The 26,862-nt window shown below is 46.2% G+C and overlaps 2 protein-coding genes across 10 annotated transcripts in view; one reads left to right on the top strand and one right to left on the bottom strand.

Moving 5' to 3' along the window:
* Nucleotides 1-26,862, bottom strand: part of alkbh7 (alkB homolog 7) — a 57,597-nt gene that overhangs the window by 21,094 nt on the left and 9,641 nt on the right. Inside the window, exons 5-6 of one of the 8 annotated variants that reach the window (XM_072248496.1) lie at nt 17,254-17,321; nt 12,294-14,590 (exon numbers count right to left, since the gene is read on the bottom strand). In XM_072248496.1, coding sequence (XP_072104597.1) covers nt 14,237-14,590; nt 17,254-17,321 — 422 coding nt within the window. In that variant the 3' untranslated portion in view covers nt 12,294-14,236. The other 7 variants (XM_072248497.1, XM_072248500.1, XM_072248502.1 and 4 more) reach the window with 7 other exon arrangements.
* LOC140191259 (neurturin-like) lies at nt 17,061-26,613 on the top strand. 2 transcript variants are annotated; one of them, XM_072248505.1, is made up of 2 exons: nt 17,061-17,145; nt 26,131-26,613. In XM_072248505.1, the coding sequence occupies exons 1-2, from the start codon at nt 17,091-17,093 to the stop codon at nt 26,607-26,609; spliced, it is 534 nt and encodes a 177-aa protein (XP_072104606.1). In that variant the 5' UTR covers nt 17,061-17,090; the 3' UTR covers nt 26,610-26,613. The 2 variants fall into 2 exon arrangements, with proteins under 2 accessions (XP_072104606.1, XP_072104607.1); XM_072248506.1 differs by lacking the exon at nt 17,061-17,145 and adding an exon at nt 25,039-25,137.

The following is a 26,862-nucleotide window of genomic DNA, read 5'->3' on the forward strand; positions in this document are numbered from 1 at the left end:
GTGATCTCGAGTGCACAGAGTCCGAGCAGTGATCTCGAGTGGACAGTCCGAGCGGTGATCTCGAGTGGACAGAGTCCGAGCGGTGATCTTGAGTGGACAGAGTCCGAGCGGTGATCTCAAGTGGACAGTCCGAGCGGTGATCTCGAGTGGACAGACTCAGAGTGGTAATCTCGAGTGGACAGAGTCACGCGGTGATCTCGAGTGGACAGTCCGAGTGGTGATCTCCAGTGGACAGAGTCCGAGTGGTGATCTCGAGTGGACAGTCCGAGCAGTGATCTCGAGTGGACAGAGTCCGAGTGGTGATCTCGAGTGGACAGTCTGAGCGGTGATCTCGAGTGGACAGACTCAGAGTGGTAATCTCGAGTGGACAGAGTCACGCGGTGATCTCGAGTGGACAGTCCGAGTGGTGATCTCGAGTGGACGGAGTCAGAGCGGTGATCTCGAGTGGACAGAGTCCGAGCGGAGATCTCGAGTGGACGGAGTCCGAGCGGTGATCTCGAGTGGACAGTCCAAGCAGTGATCTCGAGTGCACAGAGTCCGAGCAGTGATCTCGAGTGGACAGTCCGAGCGGTGATCTCAAGTGGACAGTCCGAGCGGTGATCTCGAGTGGACAGACTCAGAGTGGTAATCTCGAGTGGACAGAGTCACGCGGTGATCTCGAGTGGACAGTCCGAGTGGTGATCTCCAGTGGACAGAGTCCGAGTGGTGATCTCGAGTGGACAGTCCGAGCAGTGATCTCGAGTGGACAGAGTCCGAGTGGTGATCTCGAGTGGACGGAGTCAGAGCGGTGATCTCGAGTGGACAGTCCGAGCAGTGATCTCGAGTGGACAAAGTCCGAGCGGTGATCTCGAGTGGACAGTCCGAGCGGTGATCTCAAGTGGACAGAGTCACGCGGTGATTTCGAGTGGACAGTCCGAGCGGTGATCTCGAGTGGACAGAGTCCGAGTGGTGATCTCGAGTGGACAGTCTGAGCGGTGATCTCGAGTGGACAGACTCAGAGTGGTAATCTCAAGTGGACAGAGTCACGCGGTGATCTCGAGTGGACAGTCCGAGCGGTGATCTCGAGTGGACAGAGTCCGAGTGGTGATCTCGAGTGGACAGTCCGAGCAGTGATCTCGAGTGGACAAAGTCTGAGCGGTGATCTCGAGTGGACAGTCCGAGCGGTGATCTCGAGTGGACAGAGTCACGCGGTGATCTCGAGTGGACAGAGTCACGCGGTGATCTCGAGTGGACAGTCCGAGCGGTGATCTCGAGTGGACAGAGTCCGAGTGGTGATCTCGAGTGGACAGTCCGAGCGGTGATCTCGAGTGGACAGACTCAGAGTGGTAATCTCGAGTGGACAGAGTCACGCGGTGATCTCGAGTGGACAGTCCGAGCGGTGATCTCGAGTGGACAGAGTCCGAGTGGTGATCTCGAGCGGACGGAGTCAGAGCGGTGATCTCGAGTGGACAGTCCGAGCAGTGATCTCGAGTGGACAAAGTCCGAGCGGTGATCTCGAGTGGACAGTCCGAGCAGTGATCTCGAGTGGACAGAGTCCGAGCGGTGATCTCGAGTGGACAGAGTCACGCGGTGATCACGAGTGGACAGACTCAGAGTGGTGATCTCGAGTGGACAGAGTCCGAGCGGTGATCTCGAGTGGACAGTCCGAGTGGTGATCTCGAGGCTGCTGGAAAGAGAGGCTTCAGACAGAGAAAGCAAAAGAAAAGAAAAACTCGAGTTTTTTTCCGCCCCTTCTTTATATCTGCTCAGCTAGGATAGTAGGGCTGGATGTGGGAAAGCGGGGAGGCCTCCAGTACCCCTGATGACTACAACTGTGAGAAGTGCATCCAGCTGCAGTTTCTAACAATCCACATTAAGGAGTTGGAGCTGGAACTGGATGAACTCTGGATCATTCGGGAGGCTGAGGGGGTGATTGATAGGAAATACAGTATAGAGGGACAGTTTCACCCAAGGTGAAGGACACAGGAAACTGGTGACAGTCAGGAAAAGGAAAGGGGCGAAGGAGTCAGTGTGGAATACTCCTGTGGCCACCCCCCTCAACAGCAGGTATATCACTTTGGATACTTTCGGGGGGAATGATCTAACAGAGGAAAATCACAGTAGTCGGATCTCTAGCACTGAGTCTGCCTCAGAAGGGAAGGGAGGAGAAGAGGCACGTTGCGGTGATAGGGGATTCGTTAGTAAGGGGAATTGATAAGAGGTTCTGTGAGCGAGAACAAGATTCCTGGATGGTATCTTGCCTCCCCGGTGCCAGGGTCCAGAATAACTCAGATTGAGTCCTCAAAATTCTTAAGTGGGAGGGTGAATAGCCAGAAGTCATGGTCCACGTAGGTACTAATGACATGGGTAGGACGAGTGACGAGGTTCTGCATGGGGAGTTCAGGGAGTTAGGTGCTGAGTTAAACGGCAGGACCGCCAGGGTTGTGATCTCGGAATTGCTACCCGTGCCACATGCTAGTGAGGCCGGAACCAGGAAGATTATACAGTTTAATACGTGGCTAAGGAGCTGGTTTAGGAGGAAGAGCATAAGATTTTTGGATCCGTGGCAGTTGGGACATGTACAAAAGGGATGGTTTGCACCTGAACTGGAGGGGAACTAATATCCTAGTGGGAAGGTTTGTAAATGGTGCACAGGGGGGTCTAAACTAGAGTTGCAAGGGGATGGGAACCAAAATGCCAGCACAGTTAGTGGAGAGGTTGTGGAGGTAAGACCTCAGCCAAAGTTGGGTTTCAAAAAGCTGAGCATGGTGCGACTAGTGTCCTGAGCTGTATATATTTCAATGTAAGAAGTATCGCAGGAAAGGCGGATTCAGTAACAGTGCTGAAGATGAGGTAGCTAGTTTACAAACAGAGGCAAAGTGTAGCGAGGAGAGGCTGCTGAAAGGGCAAAATTGCAGTCAACAAGATGAGTTACAACATAAGAGGTGGACAAAATTAAAAAGAGTGAATACAGGATTGAAGGTGTTGTACATATTTGAATGTGAACTGTATCTGGAATAAGGTAGATGAACTTGCAGCAGTTACAGATCGGCAGGTATGATGCCATAAGCATCGCTGAGTCATGGCCGAAAGAAGATTATAGCTGGGAGCTTAATGTCCAATGGTACACATTGTATGGAAAGGAAAGGCGGGAAGGCAGAGAGGACAGCATTGATGAAATCAAACCATTAGAAAGAAGTGACACAGGGTTGGAAGGGATTGAATCATCGTGGATAGAGCTAAGGAACTGTAAGGGTAAAAAAAAATCCTTGATGGAAGTTGTATGCAGGCCCACAAACAGCAGTAAAGATGTGGTCTACAAATTACTAAACTCAAACAAAAGTCAGGCACTTTAAACGACAGAGAATGGGCAAACGATGGAATGGTTTAGCACGGACTAGATGGAGAGGAAGGTCCTGTTTCTCTGCTGTAGTTTTCGATGACTCGGAACTGAATATGGGTTAAGGGAGAGACTTGGACAGCCTGGGCCTGTATTCCTGGGAGCGGAGGAGGCTTGGGGGGGGTGGGGGTAACCAGTAGAAGGGTACAAGGAGATGAGGGGACACAGACAGAGTGGTCATTGGGTTTAAGTTGAGGAGTTAGAGGTTTAAAGAAGAATCTTTTGCCCAAAGGCTGGTTGGAATTGGGAATAAACCTGAGGTGTTGGGAGACTCTCACAGAATATGAGGTCTCACAAGGGAGATGAGGCTGAGTACAGGGCTACAGTAGGAAACTTTGTCACATGGTGTGAGCAGAATTATCTGCAGCTTAATGTGAAAAAGACTAAGGAGCTGGTGGTAGGCCTGAGGAGGGCTAAGGCACCGGTGACCCCTGTTTCCATCCAGGGGGTCATTGTGGACATGGTGGAGGATTACAATTACCTGGAGTTACGAATTGACAATAAACTGGACTGGTCAAAGAACACTGAGGCTGTCTACAAGAAGGGTCAGAGCCGTCTCTATTTCCTGAGGAGACTGAGGTCCTTTAACATCTGCCGGACGATGCTGAGGATGTCCTACGAGTCTGTGGTGGCCAGTGCTGTCATGTTTGCTGTTGTGTGCTGGGGCAGCAGGCTGAGGGTAGCAGACACCAACAGAATCAACAAACTCATTCGTAAGGCCAGTGATGTTGTGGGGATGGAACTGGACTCTGGTGGTGTCTGAAAAGAGGATGCTATCCAAGTTGCATGCCATCTTGGACAATGTCTCCCGTCCACTACATAATGGACTGGTTGGGCACAGGAGTACATTCAGCCAGAGACTCATTCCACCGAGATGCAACACAGAGCGTCATAGGAAGTCATTCCTGCCTGTGACCATCAAACTTTACAACTCCTCCCTTGGAGGGTCAGGCACCCTGAGCCAATAGGCTGGTCCTGGACTTATTTCCTGGCATAGTTTACATATTACTATTTAATTATTTATGGTGCAACTGTAACCAAAACCAATTTCCCTTGGGATCAATAAAGTATGACTATGACTATAAAGAGGCATCTGCGTTCCCAGATCATGGAGGTCCACACACCAGGCAGTGTAACCGGGAGTGCTTTTGATGGTCAGTATGGAATGACCTGAAGGACCGGTCTCTGTGCTGAGTGACTTGATGAATCTGTGCAACAGTGAGAGTCGCTGTCTGACAACTATCACAGTGGGACTGCAGCCCAGAGAGATGCAAGCCCGTAGAATTGTACCCTGGTGGAGATATCCACAACAGTCAGAGTCTGTGTAATTGTACTCACGTGTCATTGTGGAACTGTACTCTGATGAAAGCTGGTGCCCTTGTAGGAATGTTTTCCAGTGGAAATCTGTCCCTGTGGTACTATACCCCGGGAGAGTTGCAGTGTGTGCGACTGTATCCCTATGGATTTAGTCTCTGTGCGACTATATCCCTATGGATTTAGTCTCTGTGCGACTGTATCCCTGTGAGAGTCCGGCTCCGTGGGGTTGTACCCCAGCGAGAGCCGGTGCCTGTTGTACTCCGGTGAGTGTCAGTGCCTGTAAGTCTGTACCGAGTGAGGAATCGGGATTGTGTAGGTGTGATGTCTGCGTTTCGTGTTGGTATTGGGGAAGAAAGCGGAAGCTGGTGAACTCCCTCGCCTGATCGACCGCTGCTCTGTAACTGGAGGGGCCTCTTTGTACTGAGAACTGTAACCCCTGTGTCCCTGTGTTGTGTCTGCCTTTACGATTTGCGTGGGGTGCCTCCTCTCAATCAGTTCACCAATTTCTGTCTCTGTAGAGCCACAAGACACTGCAGATGTGCGTCCTCTCGATAAACAGACGCAACCCCGACCTTCTCAGGCCCGGCTCGCCTGCCCGTAATGTCTGTCCACTCTTCCCCGTGTCCCCGTCCTGCACCGTGCGTGTTTACAATTCACAGGTCAGGTGCCGGTCAGCGCTGGAGCTCGTAGCCCTACTGCCTCGGGAGTCTGGACATCGGCGGATCCCATCAGACAGGTACTGTGAAGATCAAACTCGAACGCGCACAGCCATCGCACACTTGGATCCCACAACTATTGACCACAAAAAGCAGTCTGATTTACAGCAATTCTGTATTTATAAATTTCGGTATTTTCCTACTTGGCTGCTATCAGAATTCCTCCCATTCTTCTAAGTTTTCCTGCATAGTTGTGGGTTAGCCAAGTTGCTCCTGTTGGCGACGGGTAAGAGCGACAATATCGATAATCCCGCGCGGAGTTTGTATTCATTGAACGATTGCAAAACATTTAACAGTAAAACTAGCGAGTCTAATGAAAAAAAAACGCAAAGATTCTCTCTTTATTTGGTAAATTTACCTCCCCGAGGGAATGCGAAACCTGATCTCTCAGGAATCTGAAATTAGACTTTGATGAAGGGCGAGTGTGCGTCTGACCATGGGCAGGAGTTGAGGGTAAAGTTGTTGATTAGGCTGATGTCGAGCCCAAATCAGGAGGAGTACATATTGGATCACCTCTGCTCTATCTAGGCATCTCCTGGCCCCAGTCTACTTTCTCACCCATGCTCTCCCTCCCCACGTTGCCCCCACGGGCTAACTGCCTCCTTTCCCCTTGCTACTGATCATCTCTTTCCTCTTCCCGGACATCACCCTCTGCTGGCCCTGAAGGGTTTTCCTCAGGACTTCAGCCACACTTCCTTTCTTGGCTGACAAAGTCAGTAACTCTGTAACCACCAACCCCTACCACCTCACCCCACAATCTGCCCCCTCTTCATAGGATCTCCACTGCCTCAACTCTGACCCCTTGATCATCCTTGGGTTTAAAGCCTTTAACTCCACCTACCTCCCTCCTCCTCAAGCCTGTACCTTTGATGGCCTTCTACTCAAATATAGGTCAAGGACTGTTTGGTGCTCCAGCTGTTGCTTGCAAGGTGGGCTTGGGGGAGGGGGGGGATTGATGTTTTTGGTGCTGCTTGTGTGAAGGGAGGGGGAAGACTAGAGACTAACGGGTCCCTTTCGGAATGGCAGGTGGTGACCAGTGGGGTACCGCAGGGTTCAGTGCTGAGACCGCAGCTGTTTACAATATATATTAATGATTTAGATGAGGGAATTAAAAGTAACATTAGCAAACTTGCTGATGACACAAAGCTGGGTGGCAGTGTGAAATGTGAGGAGGATGTTATGAGAATGCAGGGTGACTTGGAGGGCTGGGTGAGTGGGCAGATGCATGGCAGATGCAGTTTAATGTGGATAAATGTGAGGTTATCCACTTTAGTGGTAAGAACAGGAAGGCAGATTATTATTTAAATAGAGTCAAGTTAGGAAAAGGGGAAGTACAAAGAGATCTAGGTGTTCTTGTACATCAGTCACTGAAAACAAGCATGCAAGTACAGCAGGCAGTGAAGAAAGCTAATGGCATGCTGGCCTTCATAACAAGGGGAATTGAGTATAAGAGCAAAGAGGTCCTTCTGCAGCTGTACAGGGCCCTGGTGAGACCACACCTGGAGTACTGTGTGCAGTTTTGGTCTCCAAATTTGAGGAAGGACGTTCTTGCTATTGAGGGAGTGCAACGTAGGTTCACAAGGTTAATTCCTGGGATGGCAGGACTGTCATATGTCGAAAGATTGGAGCGACTGGGCTTGTATACTCTGGAATTTAGAAGGCTGAGAGGGGATCTTATTGAAACATATAAGATTATAAAGGGATTGGACACATTGGAGGCAGGAAGCATGTTACCGCTGATGGGTGAGTCCAGAACCAGAGGCCACAGGTTAAGAATAAGGGGTAGGCCATTTAGAACGGAGTTGAGGAAAAACTTTTTCACCCAGAGAATGGTGGATATATGGAATGCTCTGCCCCAGAAGGCTGAGGAGGCCAAGTCTCTGGATGCTTTCAAGAAAGAGATGGATAGAGTTCTTAAAGATAGTGGAATCAAAGGTTATGGGGATAAGGCAGGAACTGGATACTGATTGTGGATGATCAGCCATGATCACAGTGAATGGTGGTGCTGGCTCAAAGGGCTGAATGGCCTACTCCTGCACCTATTGTCTGTTGTCTATTGTCTAAGAAGGGCTTTGGGACTTCAATGTTTCTATCAGTCATTCCATGGGGTTTCTTTGTTCCATGGATGTCTGTGAAGAGGAATTTCAGGTGGTATACTGTATGTACTCCGATATTAAATGTACCTTTGAATTATTTCCAGAGTGTAGGAAGAAAAGTCATTCTCACATTGTTAGCCTGTTGCCGATGGGGATACTAAAAGTTTCTTCAGCTACATAAAGTCTAAAAGAGGCAAGAATGGATATCGGACTGCTGGAAAACGATGCTGGAGAATTAGTAATGGGGGACAAGGAAATTGCGGACAAACTGAATAAGTATTTTGCATCAGTCTTCACCGTAGAAGACACTAGCAGTATGGTGGAAGTTCCAGGTGTCAGGGGTCGTGAAATGTGTGATCCTACCATAACTAGAGAGAAGGTTCTTGGGAAACTGAAATGTCTGAAGGCAGATAACTGGACCAAATGGCGTACACCCCAGGGCTCTGAAAGAGATGGCTGAGGAGATTGTGGAGGCATTAGTAATGATTTTCCAAGAATCACTAGGTTCTAGACTGGAAAATTGCAAATGTCACTCCACTCTTCAAAAAGGGCGAGAGGCAGAAGAAAGGAAATTATAGACCAGTTAGTCTGAACTCAGTGGTTGGGAAGATGTTGGAGTCGATTGTTAAGGATGTGGTTCAGGGTACACAGAGCCACATGATAAAATAGGCTGTAGTCAGAGTGGTTTCCTCAAGGGAAAATCTTGGCTGACAAATCTGTTGGAATTCTTTGAAGAAATAACAAGCAGGACAGACAAAGGAAAATTGGTTGATGTTGTGTATTTGGATTTTCAGAAGGCCTTTGACAAGGTGTCACACGTGAGATGGCTTAACAAGCTGTGAGTCCATGGTATTACAGGAAAGATTCTAGCATGGATAAAGCAGTAGTTGATGGCAGGAGGCAAAGAGTGGGAATAAAGGCAGCCTTTTGTGGTTGGCTGCCGGTGACTAGTGGTGTTGCACAAGGGTCTGTGTTGGGACTGATTCTTTTTACATTATGTCAATGATTCGGGTGATGAAATTGATGGCTTTGTTGCAAAGTTTCCAAATGATATGAAGATAGCTGGAGGGGCAGTAAGTTTTAAGGAAGTAGAGAGGCTACAGATGGACTTAGACAGATTAGGAGAATGGGCAAAGAAGTAGCAGATGGAATAGTGTTGGGAAGCTTATGGTCATGCACTTTAATAGAAGAAATGAAAGGGTTTACTATATTCTAAATGGAGAGAAAATACAAAAACTTGAGGCATGAAGAAACTAGGGAGTGCTTGTGCAGAATTCCATAAAGGTTAGTTTGCAGGTTGAGTCAGCAGTGAGGAAAGCAATGTTGATGTTAACATTCATTTCAAGAGGACTAGAATATAAGAGCAAGGATGTAATACGAAGAATTTATAAAGCATGGGCGAGGCCTCACTTGGAGTATTGTGAACAGTTTTAGGTCCCTTATCTTAGAAGGGATGTGCTGAAACTGATTCCAGGATTGAATGTCTTGTCATATGAAGAGCGTTTGATGGCTCTGGCCCTGTATTCACTGGAATTCAGAAGAATGAGGGGTGTCCTCATTGAAACTTATTGAATGGTGAAAGGCCTTGAGAGAGTGGATTCTTCCTACGGTGGGAAAGTCTAAGACTAGAGCACACAGCCTCAGAATAGAGGGGCATCCTTTTAGAATGGAGACGAGGAGGAATTTCTTCAGACAGAGGGTGGTGAATCTGTGGAATTTTTTGCCACAGGCAGCTGTGGAGACCAAGTCTTTACGTATATTTATGACTGAGGTTAATAGATTCTTGATTAGTCAGAGGCAGAAGGGAAACAGGGAGAAGGCAGGAGATTGGGGCTAAGAGGAAAAGTGGATCAGCCATGATGAAATGGTGGAGCAGACTCGATGGGCCAAATGGCCTACTCCTGCTCCTATGCCTTATGGGATCTGTACACTCACTTAATTAAAGTCCGTTATTGACAAAGGTGTGGTGTGCTGCATGCAGATTTGCTACTGATATAAAAAATACAAGGGTGATAAAGTTGCCTGTGAAAAGGATGCAGAGACTCCACCAGAGAACTGAAGGGGAAAAGATTGTGCATAATATAGGAAAATACAGGATTACTGATTTTATTGGAAGAACAATATTTTATACCAAAAGGAGAAATAGCTAATGTTGACCAAGGGGTGTCAAGACCACAAGACCTTGGAGCAGAAACAGGCTATTTGGGCCATTGAGTTTGTTCTGCTATTCCATTATGGCTAATTTATTACCTCTCTCAACCTCAATCTCCTGCCTTCTCCCCGGTAACCTTTAACACCTTTACTAATCAAGAACCTACCAACCTCTGCTTTAAATATACACAATGAACTGGTCTCCACAGCCGTCTGTGGCAATGTATTCCACAGATTCACCACCCTCTGGCTAAAGAAATTCCTTCTCATTTCTGTTCTAAAGGGATGTGGTAAAGGCTGTGTCTTCTGACCCCAGACTCCCAACTATAGGAAACATCCTCTGAATATCCATTCTGTGTAGGGCTTTCAATATTCCATAGGTTTCACTGATATCCCCAAATCACCCCTACCCCTGCCACCTCTTTCTTCAGAATCAGAACCAGAACTTTCACTTTCATTCCTGGGATCATTCTTGTGAACCTCTTCTGGACCCTCTCCAATGCCAGTACATCCTTTCTGAGAAAAGAGACCCAAAACTGCTCACAATATTCCAAATGCAGTCTCACCAATGCCTTATAAAGCCTCAGCATTACATCCCAGCTTTTATATTCTACTCCTCGCAAAAAAGAATGCTAACATTGCATTCACATTCCTTCCACCAACTCAAGCTGCAAGGTAACTTTTAGAGAATACTGATCTAGGACTCCCATGTCCCTATGCCCCTCCAATTTATGAATTTTCTTCCCAGTTAGAAAACAGTCTATACTTTAATTCCTTCTACTAATGTGCATGACCATACACTTCCCTACAGTATCTTCCATCTGCCACTTCTTTGCACCTTCTCCTAATCTGACCAAATCCTTCCAGAGAATCTCTGCTTGCTCAACATTGCCTGCCCCTCCACCTATCTTTGTATTTTCTGCAAGCTTGACCACAAAGCCATCAATACCATCACTCAGATGAAGGGTCTCGGCCCGAAACGTCGACTGTACTTTTTTCCACAGTTGCTGCCTGGCCTGCTGAGTTCCTCCAGCATTTTATGAGTGTTGCTTCGATTCCCAGCATGTGCAGATTTTCTCTTGTTTGTGGTTGAATTCTATCATTTAGATGATTGATTCATTGCCAAAGATGCTTGATCGGGTTAAGGTCAGGACTCTGACTGGGCCACTCAAGGACATCTTTCTTCATTTGAAGCTACTCCATCGATGTGCTGGCAGTGTGCTTTGGGTTGCTGTCCTGCTGAAAGACAAACTACCTTCCCAGTTTATGCTTTATGGCAGAGACTAGAGACTAGCAGGTTTTTATCCAGGATCTCTCTGTATTTAGCAGCATTTATCTTCCCATCAACCTGACCAGATTTCCAGTCCTTGCTGTTGAAAAGCATCCCCATAGCATGATGCTACTTCTACCATACTTCACCGTAGGGACAGTGTTACTTTGCTGATTTACGCCACACATACCACTTAATGTTGAGGCCAAAAATTTCCACTTATCAACACGGGAAAGTATGCAGATGATGGAACCCCAAAGCAGCAAACACAAAGTGCTGAAGGAACTCAGCACTCCAGGCAGCATCTATGGAAATGAATAAACAGTTGCCATTTCATGCCTAGACCATTCTTTTAGTCTCATCCGATCACAAAACCTTCTTCCACATCTTTATAGTATCTTCTAAGTGATGCTTTGTAATGTCTTCATGGGCAAGGATACACTGCATTTTTTTTTTACCCAGGGCTTCTTCCTTGCCACTCTTCCATAAACCCGTTTTATGCAAGGAAGGCCTTAGAGCTTGTGAAGCCATGAACTTCATCTCCAGTTGTAGTCACTCGCTTCTGCAGCTCACTGAGAGTGACTGTTGGTGTCACAGTAGCCTCTCTTACAAGTGTCATTCTTCAGTGACTAAGTTTAGAGGGGCGGCTTGACTTAGACAGTGTGGCTGTAGTTTCATATTTTTCCCACTTTTTCACAATGGACTGCACTGAACCCTGAGACATGGCCAGTGCCTTTGAGATGGTCTTGTACCCTTCCCCAGAGTTGTGCTTTTCTGTTATCATTTCCCTGACTTGTTTTGAATGCTCTTTTGTCTTCGTTTTGGTTTGGCCTTTTGAAAATCTACCATACTGTAGGACCTTACAGAGCAAGGGGGTATTTATTATTATGAATTCATTGAAAAAATTAATTTTATACATCATCAAATTGGGTGAGTAGGAAAGGTAATATACCTGAGGAAAGTTGGCATGTAATTATAAAACCTCACAATTTTGGTTTTTAATTTTTAGTAGACAGGTTTTGGAATTTTTCTTTTTATTTGACATAAGGCATAATGTTTTGATGATTAGTACAAAAAAGCCTACTTCGACATATCTTAAATTTAGAAAACAAGATATTAAAATGTGAAAATAGTTGTGGGGGCTGGATATTTTTTCAAGGCACTGCGTATAACTTGAAAAGAAGCAGTCCTGAAACTGACCCCTGCAGACCATCACGAGTCACTGACAGCCAATTAGAAAAGGCTCTCTTTATTCCCACTCTTTGCCTCCTGCCAGTAAGTCAACCTTCTTTCTTTTTCCAATATTTTTATTAACTAATTTACATATAAGAATACAGAGTACAGGAAAAAAAATATATCAGTACATTATACTAAATCGCATATAAAGACTCCTTCCCCTATATTCATACAAGTTAATTAAGTTGTAACATTCGATCTTCTATCCATGCTAGCATCTCTCACGTAATACCTTGGGCTGTTATCTTGCTATGCAGTGTCATGTGCAGCACCTGTCAAAGGCCTTCTGAAAATCTAAATAGACAACATCCATCGATTCTCCTTTGTCTATCCTGCTTGTTATTTCTTCAAAGAATTCCAACAAAATTGTCAGACAGGATTTTCCTTTAAGGAAACTATGCTGACTTTAGCCTATTTTATCTTGTGCCTCCAAATACCCTGAAACCTCATCCTTAACAATCAACTCCAACATCTTCCTAACCACTGAGGTAAGACTAACTGGCCCTATAATTTGCTTTCTTCTGCCCCTCTCATTTTTTGAAGAGTGGGGTGACATCTGCAATTTTCCAGTCTTCCGGAACCATTCTAGAATCCACTGATTCTTGAAAGATCATTACTAATGCCTCCACAATTTCTTCAGCTACCACTTTTAGAACCCTGGGGTGTACTCCATCTGGTCCAGATGACTTAGCTACAGTACCTTCAGACTTTTCAGTGTTTCCAAGCACCTTCTCCATAGTAGTAGCAACAATACTCACTTCTGCCGCCCCCCCCCCCACACTCTTCCATTTCTGGCATTCTGCTGGTGTCTTCCACAGTGAAAACTGATGCAAAATACTCGATAAGTTCACCTGCCATTTCTTTGTCCATCATTACTACTTCTCCAGTGTCATTTTCCAGCTGTCTGATATCCACACTCATCTCTCTTTTACTCGATATATCTGAAAACTCTTTTGGTATCCTCTTTTATATTATTGGCTAGCTTACCTTCATATTTCATCTTTTCTCTCTTTATGGTTTTCTTAGTTGCCCTCTGTTGGTTTTGAAAAGTTTTCCAATCCCCTGCCTTCCAACTAATTTTTGCTATATTTTACGTCCTCTCTTTTGCATTTGTACTGTTTTTAACATCCCTTGTCAAACAATGTTGCATTATCCTCCCTTTAGAATATTTATTTATCCTTGCAATATCCTGTGCCTTCTGTATTGCCCCCAGGAACTCCAGCCATTGCTATTCTGCCTTCATCCCTGATAGTGTCCCCTTCCAATCAACTTTAGTCAACTCCTCTCTCGTGCCTCTGTAATTCCCTTTATTGCACTATAAGACTGATATATCTGACTTTAGCTTCACTCTCTCAAATTGCAGAGTGAATTTGATCATATTATGATCACTGCTTCCTAAAGGTTCCTTTACCTTAAGCTCCCTAATCAAATCTGGTTCATTATATAACACCCATTCCAGCATTGTTGTTCCCCTAGTGGGCTCAATCACAAGCTGACCTAAATACCTCTCAAATTTGTAGGCATTCTACAAATTCCCTCTCTTGGGATCCAGCACCAACCTGATTTTCTCAATCTGCCTGCATATTGAAATCACCACGACTATCGTAACATGACCATTTTTACATACCTTTTTTTAATCTTCCACTGCAAATTATATCCCATATCCAGTCTACTGTTCAGAGGCAGGTATATAACTCTCATCAAGATCTTTTTATCCTTGCTGTTTCCTAAATCTACCCACAAGGATTCTACATCTTCAGATCCTATGTCACGTCTTTCTAAGGATTTGATTTCATTTTTACCAACAGAACCATCCCTCTGCCTACCTCAAATTTCAAAATTCAAAGTAATTTTATTATCAAAGTATATATATGTCACCATATACAACCCCGAGATACATTTTTTGTGGGCATACCCAATAAATCTATTTACTGATAACCATAACAGAATCAATGAGAGACCACCCAACTGGGGTGTTCAACCAATGTGCAGACGACAACAGACTGTGCAAATACAAAAAGATAATAAATAAATAAGAAATTAATATTGAGAACATGACATGAAGAGTCCGTTAAAGTGAGTCCATTGTTTGTGGAAACATTTCAATGATGGGCCAAGTTAAGTTGAGTGAAGTTATCCCCTTTGGTTCAAGAGCCCGATGGTTGAGGAGTAATAACTGAGCCTGGACCTGGTGGGGTGAGTCCTGAGGCTCCTGTACCCTCTTCCTGATGGTGCGGCAAGAAGAGAGCATGTCATGGGTGGTGAAGGTCCCTGATATTATCAATATACTCCCCGGGAAGGATTCCTGATTCAATACGTAGATGGGCCAGCTGGAGGAGAGGCCTTCTCCGCAAACTCCTAAGAAGAAGAGGTGCTGTCTTGCTTTCTTTGTCATTGCGCTTACGTGCTGGGCCCAGGACAGGTCCTTCGAAATAATAACACCAAGGAATTTTGAGTTGCTAATCCTTTGCTCCTCCGATAATGATACCTGTACTTTCGATACAATACATATCCTTGGATGTTAAGTTCCCAACTATGATCAGTAAAGGTCTCATCTGTGTGGTTTTCAGCCTCCCACACGGTCCTGTGTATATCCACTGCTTTGCCTCCTGCCTGTCAGCCAGTCTTCTGTCCATACCAGTATCTTTTCTGTAATACGACGGGTTCTTGTTTAGCTGAAGTTAACATGCAAGTACACAGTTAGGAGTGAAAACAGTACATTGGCCTTTACTGGAGCCCTCACTGCAGCTGTGGCGGCTATTGGAGAAACCATGCCTAAGGAAGAGTGTGGCCGCCAAGGAGACAATGCATCAGAGTTTCACTGGAGTTTCACCCTGCTCCAGCCAATGAGGTCAGCTCTCAGTCCTCCTGCCTCCACTGTGTTGAGGGAACTCCTACTCCAGCTATCCTCAGAGAACGATCCCATCATCCCAAGACTCAGTCTGTTGAAGCATGCCTGCGAGACAATGTGGCTACAACTCCCTGCTTTTGACCTCAGATTATGCTGCAGCAAGACGGGATGTTTGTAGACACAAGGGATTAATCATAAATGCAAATCATTCACGTAGAGGTTGAGTGGCTGGAGCACAGGCCATGTTATCACATTAAACAAGTCCCATTGCTTCCTTTGAGATGGAAGGGGGGCTTTAACTTGGTGAGTTCTGGGACTCAGAGAGGAAACTCTCTCAGTTTGTTGTTTATTTATTAATCCATCATTCCCTGGGATTCTGGTCTCTTCAGAACATAGCACATAGAATGGTTCAGCACACGTGACCATTTTCTCTCCCACTGCAATTCCTGAAATTTTCCTTCCTCCCCAAAAAGCAGCTGGCTAGTTGTAGTCACTGGTATCTGTTACCCTCTGGCCCATAACCTGTCTGATCATTATTTAAATATGACTGATGTTGGATCTGGAGTTTTTGATCCGGAGATTCTTCGGAAGTCAATATGAGGAATAAAATTTGATGGTTATGGCCATTTTATTACAAAGAAGGGAAAAAAAGAAACCATGGTTGTCTCATACTCAGACTAGAGATAAAAGCACATTCCATTGATGAGATGTAACCTATGAATTAGCCAGATTCAAACAGCAAGACACCTGCTGCACAGAAACTGGGGAGCTTCTAGAAAATACAAATCATCTTCACTACAGTACCTGGAAAAGTTACTGACAATTACACACACACTCAGTAGCCACACTCCTGTACTTAATGAAGTGACCACTGAGTATGTTCGTGGTCTTCTGCTGTAGCCCATCCACTTCAGGGTTTGACATACCATATGAGATGCTTTTCTGTATCCCACTGTTGCTACTTTCCCATCCTCCTGAACCAGTCTGACCTCTCTCATTAACAAGGCATTCTCGCCCTTAGAAATGCCACTGAATGGATTTTGGGTCCCCCCCCCCCCCCCCACACCATTCTCTGTAAACTCTAGAAAATGTTGTGCATGAAAATCACTGGAGATCAGCAGTTTCTGAGAAACTGAAACTTCCCTGTCTGGCACCAACAATCACTGCACGATCAAAGTCACTGAGATGACGTTTATTCCCCATCCTGATGTTTGGTCTGAACCTTTTCATTTGTAGAGTCACAGCTACACAGAGAGAGGACATCATGTAGGGATTGTCCACTGAGTCAGTATGGGTGAAAGTCAGAAATAGGAAGGGAGAAACCACTCTATCAGGCATATTCTATAGACACCCTAATAGCACCAGAGGCACCAAGGAACAGATTGGGAGGTAGATTTTGGAAAGGCACAAAAGTAACAGGTTGTCGTCATGGTGAACTTCAACTTCTCTAATATTAATCGGTAGCTCATTAGTGCAAAATGTTTGGAAGGGGCAGAATTTGTTAGGTGTGTCCAGGAAGGATTCCTGATTCAATATGTAGACAGGCCAGCTAGAGGAGAGGCCATCCTGGATCTGGTATGAGGCAATGAATCAGGTCAGGTGTCAGATCTCTTGGTGGGTGAGCAGTTCGGAGAGAGTGACCACAACTCCATGGCCTGGGAGAGTGGTAGGAGCAGGCAGCAAGGAAAAGAATTTAATTGGAGGAAAGTGAACTACAATGCAGGAACTGGGGAGCATAAATTGGGAATGGATGTACTCGGAAATGCACAACAGAAATGTGGTGGTTCTTTAGGGAGCACTTGCTGGGGGTTCTGGGTAGGTTTATGCCATCGAGGCAGGGCAGGACTATAACATGCAGGAGCAGAATTAGAAACGAAAGTGAGTCCGTAGGTTGTGGAATCAGTTTCGTGTTGGGGCATGTGAGGTTATCCACTCTGATTCAGAAGCCTGATGGATGAGGGGTAATGCCTGTTCCTGTACCTGGTTTTGTGGGACCTAAGGCTCCTGTACCTCCTTCTTTATGGCAGCAGTGAGAAGAGAGCATGGCCTGGATGGTGGGGGTTGCCGATGATGGATGCTGCTTTCCGAGGACAGAGACCAGACTTGCTCGTATGCAACAGCTGAACATGGTAGGACCAATTAACCAGACAGCTGATGAATCATTTGACACCCTGAACTTAGTACAAAAGGCAAAAGAGTATGCTGAACGTTCATATAAAACACTAATTTGACCTTACCTGGAATATGAGTCCAATTCTAGCCATGGAAAGTTCAGGGGAATATTGAGGGATATATTGGACTGTGCCTGGAATGAAAGACTGGAAAAGTTGGAATTGATCAAAATCAGAATCAAGTTTATTATCATGGACATTATATCATGATGTTTGTTGTGTAATGGCAGCAGTACAGTAAAATACATAATTTATTGTCCATTCAGAAATCCAGTGAGGGGAAGAAGCCATTTCTAAAACATTAGGTGTGTGCCTTCAGGCTCCTGTACATTCTCTCTGACCATAGTAACGAGAAGAGTGTATGATCTGGGTGGTGATGGGTTCTTGATGACAGATGATGCTTTTTTGAAGATGTCCTTGATGTGAGGATGCTGGTGCCCATAGTGGAGCTGGCTGAGTTTACAACCCTCTGCAGCTTTTTCTGATCCAGTGTAGTGGCCCCTCCAAACGAGATGGTGATATACACCCAGTTAGAATGCTCTCCACAGTACATCTGTAGAAATTAACAGGTCTTTGGTGTCATACCAAATTCTTAAAGAAATATAACCACTGGCGTGTCTTTTTGTAATTGCATCAATATGTTGCATCTAGGGAAGACCTTCAGAAATGTTGATACCCAGAAACTTGAAACTACTCACTCTTTTCACTGCCAATCCCTCAATGAGTTTGTATTCCCTTGACTTCCCCCTCCTGAAGTCCACAACCAATTCCATGATTGTTCTTAGAGTCCATAACATCAAGAGGAGATTTGGTGGAAGAAGGGTTTAGGTAAAGTAAACAGACACTATTTCAGGTGGCCGAAGATTGCGTAGCCTGAGATGCCTGTTAAAGAGGATTGGCCAATAAGTAGGACGATGGGAGTTGGGGTGAAAGGTCACTTTACAGCCCAGAGGGCGGTGAACATCACAAGACTCTGAATGGTTGGAACATGAGGTCAGTGGCCCGGTTGACTAGTTCAATCAGAGCCTTCATGCAGAAAAAGGGTAAATGCCCAAAGGAGGATAAAATTGAGAAATAAGGAGCAAAAATGGGATGGTCTTAGTTGAATTTTGAGACTTAATTACCAGAGAGAGGGGTCTGGTCTTCAGGAGTTAAATTCCAGGAAGAGTCTGTCTTTGAAGCTCTCATCCCTTATCAGTGAAAGAACACACAAGAATGTGTCATTGGAAAATAATTCCCATTCCTCAACATTAATAGAAAGCCCCTGCAAATGTACTTCAGTGTGGAATATCCACCCTGGAACTGGGAGGTAATGTGGCTCTTGGAACTGATACTTAAATCCTTTACTCAGCCCTTTCATCCTCTGATATCCTTTCCCAATTAAAATGCAATGCCTTAGAAGCTCCAAATGTCCTTTTGCAGCCAATCCTTTTGGAGCAAGAATTCCAGATTTCCACCAGCTTTTTGTGGAAAGAAATGTTCCCTCATTTTCCTCTTGAAAGGCCTAATTCAAATTTTCTAGACAGAACTTCCACTTTCAGTGTTCAATTCCACCCCCCGCACCCCCCCCACCCCCCAGCTCCATCAATATTGCCCACCAACAACCAGAGCTCAGAGGGAGTTCCTGGAGTGAAAGAATTTGGATAAAGGATTTTCCTTGATTGGTGGGATCTGGAGAAATGGAATTCCTTTTGTGTTAGAATATATGTATAGGGGTATCGGGGTTTGGAGACATTAGAGACTGCAGATGCTGGAACCTGGAGCCAAAAGCAAACTACTGAAGGATCAGGCAGCATCTGCAGTGGGAGACACACAGTCAAAATCTTAGGACAAGATCCTTCTTCTGGTTTTGGAATGGTTGGGTATTTGGGGCATTCTGGCTCGCTCCACACCAGACAGAATGGAAAGGTTTACCCAAATCTGCTTTTGAGATTATAGGAGTTAGGCAAACACCTTAGAACCTCCTCATTAGTCAAGAAGGCACAGTATGGTCTACACTTTCTGAGGAGATTAAGGCGTGCAGGTCTCCCCGTTCCCATTTTAATAACTTTCTATAGGAACACCATCGAGGGTGTCCTGACTGGCTACACCACTGTGTGGTATGGAAACTGAGGATTTACCAGGACCGTTGTATATGAAGGGCCAAAACAATTTTAAGAATCCCAACCATCTATTCCACAATCTGATCCATTACTATCAGGATGGAGGTTCAGGGGCATCAGGACTAGGACTGTCAGAATGGGCAACAGCTTCTCCCCTCAGGCTGTCTGACTAATGAATGTCCTGCCACCACTGAGATCTCATCACAAGGACAGGGACCTGTTTACTGTACTGCTCACCGTTTACTCACACTGCACATTTCATTTGCACTTTGAATTAAATTGTATTAACATATTTATGGTAATACTTTATTTTCTGTGCTGTGTGTGAATTATGTATCACAGGTGCACCATGGTCTGGAGGAATGTTGTGTTGTTTGGTTGTATATGTACAGTCAGATAACAATAAACTTGACTTGGTGTGTGTGTGGCGGGGTGTACAGAGACCTGCTGAAATGGTGAAAATTCCTTCATCAGCTTCCCACGTAATACGGGTAAGCATCCCCTTACTGACCTGAACATTCTATGGGGAACTGTGTGATACACAGGGCACTTTAACCTCTCAGTCAATAGTTTACCAGCTCTTCTCAATGCACAGTGTAGGACGAGCCAGGATTCTACGGGTTTACAGTGCTTTTGCTATTCATCATAGTTGGCATTTTTCTCAACCTCATTCCCCTGCCCTCTCCCTGTAATCCCCACTACCAATCAAAAACCTATTATTCTTTGCCTAAAACACCCAATAATTTGGCCTCCACAGTTGTTGTGGCAATGAATTCTGTAGGTTCCTCACCATCTAGCTATAGAAATTTCCCCTCACCTCAATTCTAAAGGGATTTTCTTTTATTTTGAAGATGTGCCCTCAGATCCTATACCCTCCTACTAATGGAAACAGCCTCTCCACACCCACTCTATCAATATTCAGTTGTTTACTAAGATTCTCCTTCATCCTTCCGAACACTGAGTACAGGCAACACTCACAACATGCTGAAGGAACTCAGCAGGTCGGGCAGCATCCGTGGAAAAGGTCGGTTGATGTCCATACATGGCCTCCTCTACTGCCATGATGAGGCTAAACTCAGGTTGGAGGAGCAACATCTCATATACCGTCTAGGTAGTCTCCAGCCCCTTGGTATGAACATAGAATTCTCCAACTTCCGGTAATTCCCTCCCCTTCCCTCAGTTTCACTCTGCCCCCTCCCTCATGGTTCCGCCTCCTTCTACTACCCATTGTTTTCCCCTATTCCTTCTTCACCTTTCCTGCCTATCCCTTCCCCCACCCCTTTATCTTTCCCCTTACTGGTTTTTCACCTGGAACCTACTGGCCTTCTCCTTCCCACCCTCCCCCCACCTTCTTTATAGGGCCTCTGCCCCTTCCCTCTACAGTCCTGATGAAGGATTCCAGCCTGAAACGTTGACCGATCTTTTCCACGGATGCTGCCCGACCTGCTGAGTTCCTCCAGTGTGTTGTGGGTGTTGCTTTGACCCCAGCATCTGCAGATTATTTTGTGTTTACTGAGTACAGGTCCAGGGCTATTGAATTATCCACATACATTTAACCTTTTGTTCCAGGGATCATTCTTGTGAATCAATTTTGCCAGGGTCAGCACATCATTGGTTTTACATAGGGCCCAAAATTCCTTATTCTATTCCAAATGCAGTCTGACCAAAGCCTCATAAAGCTTCATCAATACATCCCTGTTTGTATGTTTTAGCCCTCTTGAAATGAACGCTAACGCTGCATTAGCCTTCTTTACTGGTGACTTGACCTAGAGTGACTCTGCGCAGCAGACCCACATCAGTCGGTGTACAGACCATCTCCTGGCCCTGACTGTGGGGAAGGTGGTCAGAACAAAGGGAGCTGAGACCCCATGCAACCACAACCTATTCTGATCACTCCCACCAATGGTCAATGCAGGCAGGTGCTTCCTGCCTTATAGCTGTTAATGCTTTTGCTCACGGTCGCAGCGAGGGGAGCTCGTCGGTGGAAATATTCTGTCTGAAACAGAAAGGGTGATTTGTGAAGGGCTGACAAGAGGTGCTGAGGGATTTACGAGGAAAGTCTGCAGGATTACTCGGAGAAAATTTGACTGAGCATTTCAAAGTATTGTGAATGTCAAAAGCATCTTGTGCATGATAGATTGATGGGAGAAGCACCTCGTTCAGAAAGTCCACAGGAATTCCCTCAGCATTCCAGGTCTGCGAAGAAGTCGAGGCTGCAGGAGCCAGCTCGGTGGCTGACTGACCGTCCCTCTCCGGCCCACCACACACCACTGCAAGACTCCTGGGCTCTCCCGCTCCTGAGTGAGGATACCATTTCCTGCTGAATAACCATCCAGCACTCAACAGAGGGTTGTCTGCTGGTGGTGTGATGGCACCTAACCCATGGCCAGTTGTACAGCAATCAGAGCAACCCACTATGTTAAACCCCAAGTCCCCCTTCTCCTATGGTCCACTCTCCTCTCCTATTAGATCCCAAATTGTCCAGCCCTTGACCATTTCCACTCACCTTCCCCTAGCCTACCCGCCATTTTATTCCGGTATCTTCCCCCTTCCTTTCCAGTCCTGAAGAAGGATCTCGGCTGAAACATCGACTTTTTATTCATTTTTATGGATGCTGCCTGACCTGCTGAGTTCCTCCAGCATTTTGTGTCTGTTACTCTTGTCATTATGTTAGCTTGACGTTTATAATTTGATGGGAGTGTGGATTCCAATAGTTAGTAACTGCCTGTTACACTGCTGGTGTTTAGGGCAGCAGTGAAAGTCCTCCACGACTGTCTGTCCTTGGCCGTCTTCTCTGTTGTTCCGCAGCTGCGGTTCACCGTGTTGACGGATCCAATCACACTGTGTGTATGAGAGGTGTGCTGGGCAAGGAGCTGGTAGATGGTGCAGGAGGTGGTGTAGTGCTGATGGTTTATAGAACACACAATGTGAAGGGTGACACATACAGAGCACTGAAGGTACAGTAGGTGACAAGATACACAGTGCTTAGTACGAAAGATCAATCACCACTAGGTGATATGAAATTTGCTGTTTTGCCAGGAGGGATATTGAGGCTTTGGAAAGGGTGTAGAAGAGGCTTACAATAGTTCTACCTGGTTTAAAGGGCATGTGCGATCAGGAGAGCTCAGCTAAGACTAAGGAGCTGGTGGTAGACCTGAGGAGAGCTAAGGTACCAGTGACCCCTGTTTCCATCCAGGGGGTCAGGGTGGACATGGTGGAGGATTACAAATACCTGGGGATATGAATTGACAATAAACTGGACTGGTCAAAGAACACTGAGGCTGTCTACAAGAAGGGTTAGAGCCGTCTCTATTTCCTGAGGAGACTGAGGTCCTTTAACATCTGCCAGATGATGGTGGGGATGTTCTGCGAGTCTGTGGTGGCCAGTGTGATCATGTTTGCTGTTGTGTGCTGGGGCAGCAGGCTGAGGGTAGCAGACACCAACAGAATCAACAAACTCATTTGTAAGGCCAGTGATGTTGTGGGGATGGAACTGGACTCTCTGATGGCGGTGTCTGAAAAGAGGATGCTGTCTAAGTTGCATGCCATCTTGGACAATGTCTCCCATCCACTACATAATGTACTGGTTGGGCACAGGAGTACATTCAGCCAGAGACTCATTCGACAGAGATGCAACACTGAGTGTCATAGGAAGTCATTCCTGCCTGTGGCCACCAAACTTTACAACTCCTCCCTTGGAGGGTCAGACACCCTGAGCCAATAGGCTGGTCCTGGACTTATTTCCTGGCACAATTTACATATTACTATTTAACTATTTATGGTTTTATTACTATTTAATTATGGTGCAACTGTAATGAAAACCAATTTCCCCCGGGATCAATAAAGTATAACTATGACTATAAACTTAGGTTGTTTTCTTTGGAGTGGTGAGACTGAGGAGAGATCTGATAGAGGTTTATAAGATAATGAGAGGCCACAGATAGAGTGGACAGAGAGCATGTTTCCCAGGGTAGAAACATCCAAAACCATTGCAAGTGAGAAGGGGTATGTGGGGGTAAGTTTTTTTACTCAGAGAGTGGTGGATATCTGGAATGCTCTGCCTGGTGTGGTGGCAGAGGCAAACACATTCGAGCCTTTTAAGAAACGTTTAGGTAGGCACATGACTGTGGGAAAGGTGGAGGGATAGGGCTATTACGTAGGTAGGAGGGATTAGTTTTGGGTGCTTTTGATTTGCTCTTTAGCTGGTTTGTGGGCTGAGAAGGCCGCTCTTGTGCTTGCACTCTTCTATGTTCTAAATAAAAATAACGAGGTTGTGCTTGTGGAGCGTTCTGTAATCCCATAGTTCAAGGGAAAAAGTAATGGCACAGTGAGGAGTGAGTGACCATGAGGCGAAGTGGAGGGAACGTGGTAGTCATACTCTTGTTGTTTCAAAGGCTTCTACTCCTTGGTGGTAAAGGCCACAGAGTTTGAAAGGTCTTGCCAGATTAGCCTCAGCAAATTACACGCTGAAGCCGCTGTGTTACCAGTTGTGGAGTGACCGTAGTTTCGGTTGGATGAGCTCCCGATCCAAACCAGCTGCTCGGTCACGCTTGTTGACTAGTTACTTGCATTTCTTCCAGATGGCAGACATTCCACTGTGCTCCTGCTGTGTGCCGTAGGTGATGAGGAGAGAGGACCTCTTGTTCAGTTAAATTCCTCGTCAACTCGGACATCGATTGCAGGGAACTGGCGAATGCTCAATATTATGAAATGTGATTAGGTTTTGCTGTTGATGATGGTCATCACCTGGTTCTCGTGATCGTAAACGCTGCTTGCTACTTTGAAGTCCAAGGTCATTTATGGCCCAGATTATTTACACAATACAAGCGTGCTGGACTCTGGCGTGTGAGGGGCACTGGACAGGGCTCGAATGTGTTGCGAGTTCTGGACAGAGTGTAGACGTGCAAAGGTTTCAGAACACAGCCCGGCTGTCTGATGGGTTTTTGGAAGTATCATGGGAGTACAGGTATAAAATGAGACCTGGGTTCTCAATGTGGCACGGGTGTACGATGGGTCTGATTCACAGGACAGGTGCAAGAGGGTCTGGGTGTGGCACAGGCTTCAAATGAGACCCAGGTGCACGAGCCAACCCGGATGTGACCGAATGCACCACTGGTCTGGTGTGTGCTCACGTGTAGAACATGTGCATGTGTGTTACAGTAAGGGTCTGGTGAATGCAGTACTCTGTGCAGACTTAAAGAGGATTGAACTGCAATTTCTGAAGAGACATTGTTACTCCAAGGTTAATAGAGGAGCCAGAGAGCTGTCTCTGCTCCACTGCCATCCTTTTAAGGAAGTTTAAGAATAAAGCAGGCCGATGTGAGGGAGGTCCTCCTGGAGCAGTCTTGAGGCACGTGCTGCCTCTGGTGGACTCTGCCGGTACTGCTGCCTTACAGCTGATGACTCATTGGCTGGAGCTGGATGAGATTTGCTTTGCTCACGGTTAACGTGGTTTCTGCAGCAGTCTGAGGTATTTGGACCTGCTGACACCCGGCAGCTCACCGGCTAGCCATGCCAGGAATGTCGTATGAAATATGTGTCAGTGCAAGGATTCAGGGTACAGATGCGCTTTAAATACTCCAATTCGCTCACTCCATCACAAACATCCTGCAGCAGCAAAGCAAGAGCAGCTGAAATTAAAATCAGATAAAGAAATCAGAGCAAACGCAGGGAACTCGCTCTGCTTGGTCATCACAAGAGTATCTTCTTCTGTGGAGAGGCTTTCTGCACACTGGGACAATGACATCCCCATTGTTGCTAACGCTCCTGGTCATCTTTCCCATTGCTTATCAACCAGCCAGGGGAAGCGGATCTCCAGAGAACAGGGATCCAATGCCGCATCTGCCAGGTAAGTAAAACTCACGCATTCAGTTTATCAACACGAGTTTCAAGATAGTGTGCGCACACACACACACACACACAGAGGCTGTCAGGGTAGTGTAGCAGTTTGCATGACGTTATTACAACTTGGGCGTCAGAATTTGGAGTTCAATTCCGTTTTCCTCTGTAAGCAAGTTCCCTCCCGTGTGCATATGGTTTCCTCTGGGTGCTCTGGTTTCCTCCCAAAGTCCAAAGACGTATCAGTTAGGTTAATTGGCCATTGAAAAGTGTCTCATGATTAGACCAGGGTTGGATCGGGTGATTACTGGGCGGTGCGGTACAAAGGGCTGTATCTCTAAATAAATATATATTTATAATTGAATGTCTGTTTCATAAAATAACCTGCACCAAGATTATTAATCGTATAAAACATAATCCAAAGGAAGTTCCATTCGGGTGAGGCCACAGTACGGTTTTAGAGTCTATATCCAGTACTGGAAGGAACAGAGACCAGGTTCGTGGCTCCTGCTGGAAACACCTACTCAGGTGAACAGAGGGATCTGTTTCCACCCACACAGAGAACCTGGATTACATAAACAGGGCCTGGGATGTGATCCCAGTCAATGTTAAACTGGGATTCCCCCGTTTGTAGCTTTTGTCGGAAAGAGGCAAACTTCCCTGAAGTTTTACTCCGGTAATTTGCACCCGTGCTTCCTCCACCACAACTTCAAATAAACTCCCATGACAGATTCATCAAACCTGGAATAAACAGCTGGTATCAGTAACGTGATCACAAGCCACGGGATTTTTATAAACAACCTGTCTGGTTCACTAATATTCTTTCAATACCTGGTCTAAAAAAACAGCAGACCCAGCACAGTAGCTGTGATTAGCTGCTCCCTTACTCCAGGAGTGGACAGACATTAGTTTTGCTTGTAAAGGCTCTGCGGTTAGTGAATAAAACTTCTGATGAAATGGATGAAATGAAATACTGTATGAATTCATTTTCTGCTTTTGTCAGAGACGGGGGCGAGTACACTCCGACGATCCGACAGAGATCCAGATGGGGAATTCATCATTTCACCGTCCCCTTCATCGGTCTCGTCTCTCGAAGCTTCAGACCCACAGCCGTATGCGGGGAGGTCGCGAAGAAAGCGGAAAATGTCCGTGACGAGGAAGGGAGAGGCGTGGGAGGAGAGGAGCTGCCGGCTGCGGGCACTGCAGCTGCGGGTGCAGGACCTGGGTCTGGGCTATCGTTCCGACGAAATTATCCTCTTCAAGTACTGCAGTGGCAGCTGCCCCCTGGCTCGCACCAACCACGACCTCACCCTCTCCCTCCTCCTGCGCAAGGCCGACTTCCTCAACCTGTCCCGGGAGAAGATCGTCAGCGACCCATGCTGCCGGCCCACACAGTTCAAGGATGTCAGCTTCCTGGACAACCAGAACCGCTGGCACAGGGTGGAAAAGCTGTCAGCTTCAGAGTGCAGCTGTATCGGGTAACCATTGCTGGCGGGAGGGGGGTGGGGTGGAGGGATTGTGAGGGAATTTAGGGAGACCAAAGTGGGAATCCAAACGAGGCAAATTCTTGAGCTGGTTGGGGGTGAAGAACAAAGGTCAGGGTGTGGGCATGAATGGAACCCCTTCCACAGGGTAACCGAAGATCCAAAAAGGTTGTGTTGGGGTAAATGACTGAGACCGGTCCCTGGGATAGTGGTTGAGGGGAGGGCTCAATATGGTGGAGATCTCTCTCTCT

The sequence above is a fragment of the Mobula birostris genome, chromosome 32, assembly GCF_030028105.1.
Source record: "Mobula birostris isolate sMobBir1 chromosome 32, sMobBir1.hap1, whole genome shotgun sequence".
Classification (NCBI taxonomy): Eukaryota; Metazoa; Chordata; class Chondrichthyes; order Myliobatiformes; family Myliobatidae; genus Mobula; species Mobula birostris.

What these genes read in the sequence shown, in the direction of transcription:
- LOC140191259 (XM_072248505.1), top strand. Translation starts at nt 17,091, where the DNA reads ATGCTGCTTTCCGAGGACAGAGACCAGACTTGCTCGTATGCAACAGCT. An exon ending in GTATGCAACAGCTGAACATG is followed by an intron (nt 17,146 to 26,130) that starts GTAGGACCAATT and finishes TGCTTTTGTCAG; the next exon opens with AGACGGGGGCGAGTACACTC.